Source organism: Cucumis sativus, chromosome 6 (assembly GCF_000004075.3).
Source record: "Cucumis sativus cultivar 9930 chromosome 6, Cucumber_9930_V3, whole genome shotgun sequence".
Classification (NCBI taxonomy): Eukaryota; Viridiplantae; Streptophyta; class Magnoliopsida; order Cucurbitales; family Cucurbitaceae; genus Cucumis; species Cucumis sativus.
In genome coordinates, this window is record NC_026660.2 from 26,779,728 (window position 1) to 26,790,392 (window position 10,665).

Sequence of the window (10,665 nt, forward strand, 5' to 3'; positions counted from 1 at the left end):
CAACAATCTTATATTCCAAATAATATAAGAAACTGACAAATTTCAAATCAAATCCCATAGCATAAGCTTAATTATATTATGACTTTGGTTATATCTAAATTAAAAAGCATTTTAAACTTATATAGTATTTAATTTAAAAAATAAGTTATTTTAGATAATGTTTGAGAATTTGACAGCTATGGTAAAATGTATTTTTAAACAACTTTTTAAATAACAATAAATTCAAACCGATTATGAGTATAAATGAAACAAAAGATATTTTCTTCAAGTATTTTTGTAATTGAGATAATATAGAAAATTGTGTGAGATTATAATATATAATTTGAACATATTGAATTTGATTGAAAAGTAATTTTGTTATGTTTAAGAGTTTTTGTAGTTTTCTAAATATAAATTGAGAGTGTGAAAATTTGAATTCACAACTCTCATTGGTCCTCCGGTACAGTTAAGTTAAGTTGTTATTGACTTCAACTTATCAACTTATATCATGTAATCTTGTTGGTTTTGTTTTAACTTGTACGTTATTTCTTAGTAAGTGAGGCTTTTTCAACCATAGCTAATAATATAGACAAATGAGAAGACAAAAGCAAAAGGAAAAGGGTTTTGTGAATAAAAGCCACTTTTATAATTGGGTAGATGGACATATGCATGGAGTAGAAAATGAATCATACCTTTAAGCTGGCAACCTATATATTGAGGTACCCTAGAGAAGTAAAAAAAAAAAAAAGACAGAGACAACTTCCTAAATAAATTTTAAAATTAAGTCCACCAATATCATTATTCATGCATGCATGCACCAACCACATCCAAATTCACTCCCATTCAAGAATATGAAAATTTAAACTAAAAATTTAAATATTATTCGTATTAGTGAACAATTTTTTTAAAAGAAAAAGAAACAAGAAAACAGATAAGTCCCTCCCAGCTAGCTTAAATTTAGTTTGTCCCATTCTTTTATGTTTCCCACAAAGCTTTTAATATTTTGTATGAGTGATTCTAAGAGAGGTATCAAGGTGGAGCCTTTAAAATTACACATATATATAAACACATGAGATTTTAAAATATGGAAATAGAAATGGAATGGACCCCATTCAAAAGAGAAGGTGACAAGAAAGATAATCAGATATATATATATACATACACATATATATATATATATAGATGTGTATATGTAGATGTGTGTATGTGTGTATATATATATATAGATAGATGTATAATTATAATTATAATAATAATATTAAATGGTTAAATTAAATTAAGAACTGGGGAAGGGTTTGTTTGAATGGACCCTACAACCAGCTGGGAGCCATGGGGGTGTATGGAACCCATCAAATTGGGTTTGGTTTTATATGAGATTGGGACTGTCCAAAGCAGAAGAGCAGTCACCACCACCATTTTTGCCTTTTTTCTAAACCACTTTTTTTAAAACAACTAACCCCCTGACTCTTGTTCAATCAATGTCCCCATTTTTATCAAATTACCCTTTTCTATTTTGGCTTCTTCCTCTCCTCTCCTCTCCTCTCTCTCTCTCTCGCTCTCTCCCTCTCTCTCTCTCTGCCTGTCTTCTTAAACCCCCCTTACAAACCTAAGTTAATATTAGTTACAAACAACTGACTTAATTTCAGTTTTTTCATGAAAACTGTACTTATGACTGTTGTATACACATTCAAGTTATGGTTTTACCATGTTTAAATTAGTAAAATTGTTTAAGACAAGGTTCAAATCTACGTTTCAGTTTAAGGTGCTCAATAAAAATTGGAAGGTGACATAACTAAATGTGTTCCAAGAGGAAAAAAAGTTAAAAGCATTAGGTTTTAGATTGACCATTGAAAATTAATAACCAAGCTGTCCTTGATTTGGCCTCCTATAACCTTGAACGCAAACCTAATAACTAGAGTTAATTTATTACAAATGATTATTGTAGAAAAAGTAGGAGATCATAAATAGTCTCATTCAACAATAACTTCAAAGAGTGTTTTCAAGATGAGAACATTTTCAAGATGAGAACATTAAATTTTAGTCTCTTACTATTGTTTTGTTTATTTAGTTGAATTATACACCCTATAAACTAATTTAAACATCAAAATGTTTGGTAAACTCGACATTACATCAATTAATACAAGGATATTTTACATAAATCAACTTGAAAGGCAAGACTAGACAAACAAAAAGCATACCAAAGACGATCACGTCTTTAAGGGACCACGATGACGACAAACGCGTGCGATATCCACGTGCGTAACACTGTGAATGAAATTGGAATTTAATTTCCAAATTCATAGGATGGGCATGGAGCGAAAGATTTGGAAAAATGTTTGTGCATGGAAATAGTGGAGATCAGAGTGTGTGGGGATTTTTTTCTTTCTTTCGTTCTTTCTCTAGTTTGATAACACAGTTTCTAGTTTTATGTAAAAGTTGTGAAATTATTATTATGTTGAAATTAGAAATATACATAGTTAAGTTAATTAGATAAAAATGAATGAATGTGAAGAAAAAGAAGAGAAGAGGGGGGGAAATGTATGTCTTATTGTGGGGAGTCAAATGCAGCAATGAATGTGTCCCTTACTAATTACAAAATAGTGAACCACATCCCCCACCCCTTTGTCCCCTCCATCTACCTGTCTTTTTCCTTAAAACTCATCTTCCCATTCTTTCTTTCTTTCTTTCTTTCTTTCTTTCTTTCAATCACCAAAACACCTTCCCAAACCCTCTTTTCCTCTCTTTACTATATATATGTATCCTAAACAAACTTTGCTCAGTGTCTCTCTCTCGCTCTCTTCTATATTAAGATTCTTTTTTAAAAAAAAAAATAATAACTTTTGATAACCTTTTTTTTTGTAATTTTATATTCATAATATTAAATTTCCATCATGATCGCATATTGATGTAATTGATATTTATAAACAGGTTATACGTTTAAATGAAACAGTCAAATAGAGGAGAGAAAAAATGGAGTTACAAATTTCAAATATATGTCATTTAATTCTAAAAACATACAATTTAAAATGAATTTTCTAATACAATCAATATTGATAAACAAGGTAATTAAGCCTAATGAGCTCTCTCTATCTCTCTTTTTTCCTTTAAATATGGAACCTTTTTCTACCATGCAGCCATGTAACGGTATAAAATGCTAAAAGTCACAACCTAAACTTTTTGCCGTCAAAATTAGCAGAAGGATCTTAGGCTCTTAATTTCAAATTTTGAGTTATGTTAGAAGTCAAGGTTATTTCCGTTGCATTCAAAAATATATTTTTATTTGAGCACAATAACAAAGAATAAATTATCACTCATGTAACTTTGGGATCAAAACTTGTTGTGTTCATTTTTAGATTATCGTACCAATTTCATATTTCGTTTTGTCTTTTTCTATATATTTTTCGAGATTATGTGATCATATATTATTTTAACTAATTTGTTTTAATTTAATATTTACTAACCAGTTTTTTTTCTATTCAATAAATGTTTAATATAAAAGTATTTTTAGTTTTAGTTTTGTTGATTAAATATTTAATTAATATATATTTTAAATAAATAATGCTAAATGTATCCAATGACTAGCCCAATTGGTTGCTTGCATTTAATTAAGTAATTATTTAATTTTGGTTTATGTATATAAAATTAGTAACTTTGTCACATATATTTAATTTCTAAACAATAATTTTTCTCATCTTTAAACACATATATTTGTTCAACCCATTTAAAATTCAAACATTCAAGTCTTACATATTTAATATCTATGATTCTATGTCCATGAAACAATATTTACAACTCATTCATTTTTATGGGGTGAAATGAAAAAAAAAATGTTCACACAAAATATAATATTTAAAAAATAAAGAAGACGAAAATGGAAGCCTAATCCCATATATATATATATATATATATATAAATTATTTATAGTTGTGGGAAGGGAAGGGCAGGGAAGGGAAGGGAAGTGTGAAAGTGAAAGTTACTGTTTATCGATTGATTTGTCCGATACCGACGGAGTGGCAGCTGGCTGCCTTGTTTAGCCGACTTCAACGTTGAGTCGAGCCTCCACGCCAACCCATTCCTCACCTATCACTTATACAACCTATAACCTATCAATCCTCTTTCTATTTTTTACCTATTTTATATTTTCCATTTTTTTTCTTAACCTTTATATTTTTAAATATACACTTTTTAACTTTACTTTTTAAATATATATGTTATTTTATGTTTTAATGTAAAATTTTCTTTGTCGATAAAATAATTAAGGTAAGAGTTAGACAAATATGAAGAAAAAATAAAAGGTGAGTGTTAGCCTGAAAAAAAAAAGGATATTAACGTAATTAAAATTGGTTCTTTTTTAACTCAGAAAAAACTTCAACCAAATGATATTATGTTAACTCTAAGAGCATTTTATATTTTTTTTATAAAACTTTAGGTTAATTTTTACGATTTATTAATAGTTTCTATTTATATGCCTACAATATGTGTATGTAGAAAAAATTAAACAAGTGTAGCCTTGAGGATTGCACTGTCTCAATATTCTGAATGCTTAGTTAGTTGAACTAAACAATGCTCATATACTAACTTTGGTATCAGAAATCAGAGTGCATTCAACTCGGTAGCATACCGGTAAGTGTTCTCTTACAAGTCAACACGTATGCCATTACAAGTCTAAAAGAGCTTCATCCATTAGCCTAATACCTAAACGAGATCCATCTATGAACTAACATTAATAATAAGTTGTAGGGGGTTAAATCAGTTGATCAAAATACAAAACTACATGTGTAAACATTAGAAAGCATGCATATAAACTGAAACAGAATACTATAAAATATATTCTAATTGATCTCCAAAGTTTGAAATAGTTAAGTATCAAACTTCTTGTTACTCTTAAAATCTGTAACTGTAGTGAGATGAAGATGAAGGGAGTTTTTAGTGAAAAAAAAGAAGAAGAAGATAGAGTTTCATGGATTTGAAGAAGGGTTTTAGAGAATTAAGTGGTGTTATGCTTCCGCATTCTTTCATGGCTATTACAGTTGATCAATTTGGGAGTAAAGGAAATTTGATGGAATATATAAATTGTGAGTCCGTCTGAAAATGAATAGAGAATGCATTGGAAGGGAGAGAATGAATTGGTTGGGGAAGGAGGAGGTAAGAAAGAGAATAGGAGTGAGAAGTGATAACTTTTTTTCGTTAAAAAAAAAAAAAAGTGCCACCTAATATTTTTAAAGCACAATATAAAACTAATAGATGACACGTCATTTAAAAATGTTGACTTGGCAATTCCGTGTATTTTTATTCCAACGGTCAACTACGATCAACTTAATTCACTCATCCTTTTAAATTCTTTTTTAAACTTTAAAATCTAATAAATTGTTTTTGTTTTTATTTTTTAAAATTAAACTTATAAACACTACTATTTATCTATATTTTATTAACTCAAAGTCCAATTTTGCAAACTACAAAAATTGCTTTCAAAGAGCTTTTTCTTTTTTAATGAAATAGGCTTAACTTTTTTAAAAAAATCTCATAGACAACTACACCTCCATTGAGTGCACTAATAAATTTTTGCTACAACGAACGTGAGATTGAAATAATTTCTCATTTTATCGATAAAGTAAGACATTTCATAAATATCAATTGTTTCATCATTCAACAGTTTCACTATATACTAACAATCAAATTCAACTATAATATTTGATATATTGAATGAAATACTTTCGATTACATAATATATTGTCACTGTTTCAAACATCTTCACCTCGTGGCAACAAGGAATGAGATATAAACCATCAAGATGTACACGACCCAAATGATATCTAAATTAAAGAACATTTGGGACAAAACCTATTATACGACTATAGTAACCACAATATGTTACAATATATACTATTTTTTAATTCTCAATTAACAACAATCAACGTTATTTTAAAAACTCCACATGTTAATACGATATTTGTTATTTTCTATAGGTTTTACTGTTTTACATTCAAAATATTTTTATTATTTGACTGTAGTGCTTATTACCTTACTCTCCTACTAAAATAATTTACATTTAAACAAATATTATTATAACTTAAACTAAACTAAATTATATTTCAAACACGAACAATTATAACATAACTATAATAACTAACACCTTATTCTAAATATCTTTGGAGTAATAGTACTCCAAACAGTGGTGGAAAAACACTAGTCTTCCCTTATAACAAAAATATTATGATGTATTTATATGAGATTTATGTGGTTTTTATCCTTCTTTGGTTTTTTTCTTTTTCAAAAGCAACTTTTTCTAAATTGAAAATTGAATTACTCATTCTATTTTTTAAAAAACGTAATTTTTTAATTTTAATTTAACAAGTGTTACCTTTTAAAAGTATACAAATTTTAATAAGTTGGCAAAGGTGCCGATCATGTCATTGTATTTTTTAAATTGTATAATATTCAACAACATAAAAGAAAATATTACAAATAACAAAATGTTAAAAATATTTATCAAAATAACAAAGTTTTAGATATTTATCAAAATAACAAAGTATTCGATTTTGAGTATTTTGTTCAATCTGATTTGGTTTTAATGAACCATTCAGTTTTTGCGGTTTGAGTAATGGTCATCTGTATTATAACTTTATCATTGTCTATCATATAATTTAAAATTTTACCAAATATTTTGATTTATTTTTTTACTTTTTACAATATCTCTTAAAAAATATATGATTGAAATATCATTTTATGATTTATATTTTGAAATTTGTTCAAATTTAGTTATTATAGTTGGAATGAAGGGTTCAATTATAGTCTTTAAACTTGCAATAAATGTTGAATACAATATTTTCAAAAAGTAATTTTTAGCAACAATGATTAAAAAATGATAAATATAATTTATGAATATATTTTGAAAATTTGAAGTAAGAAAATATAAATAGTAAACAAAGTGAAGAATATATAAGCAAAAGAAATATTTAAATATTAAATATATAGAAAAAAAAAGTAGTGTAGGGAAAGTAATGGGTAATATAAAAGTAGAATTTGTTGATGACAATAGTCTCCTCATAAATAACATAACAAAAACTTAGTGATAACTAAAATAATACGGACACCATAAATAAATAAATGTATAGAATTTGGTTTTAAAATTGAAAAAAGAATACATTTCTCCCAACTGCACAGACAAAGTATCAAAAAGAGATTTTATTTATTTATTTTTGTTTAATTCCAAAATTGTCCCTATAATTCCGTTTTAAAAAGTACGGTCAATGAGAGAGGTTTCGACTCGCCATAGGCGGTGGCTCTCTCTCATTTGCATTTGGCGTGAATTTGAGATGAATTTCGTTTCCTCAAACCCCCACTGAACCCAACCTCAGTTAATTTCTAACCCTACTTCTGACACGAGTTGGATTATTTAAAGAGAGAGAAAGTATTAGACTAATCGTAATCGGGCTGCACACTGCCCCCCTCCCCCCCCCCCCCCCCCTCTTCTTTCTTCTTCTTCTTCCTCCTCCTCCGCCTCCTCCTCTTCCCTCTTCTTATCCCACTCCCAAGGCTTCTCCCTCAACCCACGCACTCCCATAATGCAGTACTCACAGAAACTAGATATATAAGAGAGACAGAAAGTGTTCTTTTTCTTGGGAATTCATTCAATCCTCTCTTTCTTCTTCTGTGACACTTGGGTTGGGTTTTGGTATTTTTCTTCCCATTTTGAGCATCAATTTCATTCGGGTTTTGTTTTCTCCACCTTTCTTTTGATGGGTTCAGAGGGGGAAGGAAGATCGAAGAAGATTGTGAAAGATCCTGGGGAAACAGGGGAACGAACTGGGAAATTGTACAGAGTCGGAACGTCCTCTGTTTCTTCCTTTAACTCTAAAGTTTTCTGCTACGTTGAACCACTGCTTAAGCTTCTAGAACTTCTTGTGTAAACTTCAAACAAATTACGCTTTAGGGGGTTACTATAACTATTTGATCCAACTTTGGGAGTTGTTTTCTTAATTTTCTTCCGTCATGAAGAGGCATGGCAGCTCAGATTCCTTGGGTGCTTTGATGTCCGTCTGTCCTACTTCAGGTTTAAATATAATCAACAGTTTTGTTTTATATATCTCCATTTCTTTATTCTTCGTCTATTGCTTAATTTCCATTTTCCCGACATCCCATGTGAGTTTATTTTTTCTTTTGTTTCTTTAATTTCTTGTCCCTTTTTAGACCCAATCACTCGCAAGAATCTTTTCGATTTTCCTTTTCCAACTCGATTCATTACGAATAGCGATGCATCATGCAGTACATCTGGCTTATTAGTATTACACACTCTTACTTGCAGAGGAACAGAGTCCGAGAAACAGCCACGTTTATGGCAGGGAGTTTCAGTCGATGTTGGATGGCTTAGATGAAGAAGGCTCCATCGAAGAACACTGTCATGTGGGGGAGAAGAAAAGGAGACTCAGCGTAGATCAAGTTAAGGCGTTGGAGAAAACATTTGAGATCGAGAACAAGCTCGAACCGGAGAGAAAAGTGAAGCTTGCTCAAGAACTTGGCCTGCAGCCAAGGCAAGTTGCTGTTTGGTTCCAAAATCGCAGAGCACGTTGGAAAACTAAGCAGCTCGAGAGAGATTATGGCCTTCTCAAAGCCAATTATGAATCTCTCAAGCGTAGTTTCGATACCCTTCAGCAGGATAATGATGCTCTGCTCAAAGAGGTTGATATTTATAAAACCCCAGAGAGTATTCGTAGTGAATCTTGAAGTTTCTTTACTTCTCCTAATTTATTGAGTTGAATTTGCCTGTCTCTGTTTTGTAGATCAAGGAATTGAAATCCAAGCTTGAAGAAGAGAAGACGGAGAGCAATTTGTCAGTGAAAGAAGAGATTTTCGTGTCGGAATCCGACAATTTACTAATTGAACAGACAACTAATCATCTTCCGGTGGATCATATTTCTCTTCCCGTTGCTTCGGATCATTCCGATGACTTCAACTACGAGAGCTTCAGAACCGTCGGCGCCGATGACGGCGATGATCAAAGAGTTGAAGTGTCGTTATTCACTGATTTTAAAGATGGGTCGTCGGACAGCGACTCAAGCGCCATATTGAACGAAGACAACAGCCCAAACGCCGTCGTTTCGTCAGCGACTGCTGGAATGCTCCAAAGCCATCACCAAATTCTGTCGTCTCCGGCGACGTCTTTGAACTGCTATCCGTTTCAAAAGGCTGCTTATAATAATGCACAACAATTCGTGAAAATTGAAGAACACAATTTCTTCAGCGGAGAAGAGACCTGTAATTTGTTCTCCGATGAACAAGCCCCCTCTATGCATTGGTACTGCCCAGATCAGTGGAACTAAAAATAATATCATCCCCCGATCACCGGAGTAAAATCTAGTGTTGGTAATTCGCATTGTGCAGAATAATAAAATTAAAAAAAAAAAAAAAGGAAGAAAACTGTGGGATTGGTCGGATAGGGAGCAGCTGTCGGCTCCGGCCAGAGAGAGACGGTGGAGAGAGAAAGAGAGAGTGAGATTTAAGTGGATGAAAATGAAGGACAGAGGGAAGAGAGTCTTCATTGGAGTGAAGCTGTAAAAAGGAAACTTTTAAGAGATGGATGGTTGGATGATTAGAACAAATATTGTAATGAACAAATAATCATTCCCTTTTGCTTTTTTATTCCGTCTTTTTTTCCCCTTTCATTTCTTAACAATTTCCATGCCCGCCCTACACTTTCTTCATTCTTCTCTTTTTACTCACCTCTCATTGTTCTTACAAACGAGGAACAACAAGTCCACCAATATTTACCAAAACTACTATATCAATTATTTTAAATAACTAAACTAATTGAACTATTTACCAAAATAGTGGGTTTTTTTTTTTTTTTTTTGCATTTTATTAAACAAGAAAGACAAAGAAATGTGAGGATTTGAAGTCGTGTATTCATCAATTGTGTTGTGTTGTTGGGTAGGAAAGGAATAGAAGTTTTATATTTGTGTTGAAAATCTTTTTAACTGCCCCTCGATGTAGGGATAGTCACGTTCTCAAATAAGAAATCATACATATTCTCAGCTAAAAGATCATTCAAAAGTTTTTCTCTTCAAGAATTACAGAACATTTTTTTCTTATAACAAGTTGGGTCTTTTAGTTCTTGGATATAAGAATTATACCCTCCATTTTGAGTTCCCTTTATTTCTCTTTCTACTTGTTCTTCACCCATATCCAATTACACCTTGGTTAAATGACAATTCCTCTTCTTTCTACTATTTTGTACTTGACCTTTGTGGTGATTGTAAATGGAAAATCTTTTAACTTTGAGAGAAGATTATGTTGAAACCTAAGATGTTAGAACTAAAAAGAAAAGAAAGAAACAATTCTAATTGATATAAAAATCTTTTTAATGCTTTCTTTGTCTCTTCTTTCCCCACCAAACACACTTTTACAATTCTTGTCAAACTTTTTTCTAAAAACACATTTTTTAACATCTATATTATTTACCTCTACAAATGATTTTCAATGTAAATTATATGTATATGAAAAAGGGATATATTAAATAAAGTTATTATTATTATTTGAATATATATATATATATATATATATATCATCACATCTATGAGAAAAGGATTGGATTGAAGTGTTCAATTAGGACGAACTAATAGTTGAAAATTTTAGAAAAGAAGATTGATCACTTTGTCATTGATTGAAAGTACATAAAAACAACACCCA

The 10,665-nt window shown here is 30.6% G+C and overlaps 1 protein-coding gene across 1 annotated transcript; it reads left to right on the top strand.

Moving 5' to 3' along the window:
• Positions 1 to 7,409: 7,409 nt before the first annotated feature.
• Positions 7,410 to 9,618, top strand: LOC101205742 (homeobox-leucine zipper protein ATHB-6). Its single transcript, XM_004143405.3, has 3 exons — positions 7,410 to 8,032; positions 8,285 to 8,658; positions 8,760 to 9,618. Exons 1-3 carry the CDS (start codon positions 7,972 to 7,974, stop codon positions 9,297 to 9,299), a joined length of 975 nt encoding a protein of 324 aa, XP_004143453.1. The 5' UTR covers positions 7,410 to 7,971; the 3' UTR covers positions 9,300 to 9,618.
• The last annotated feature ends 1,047 nt before the right edge of the window (positions 9,619 to 10,665 follow it).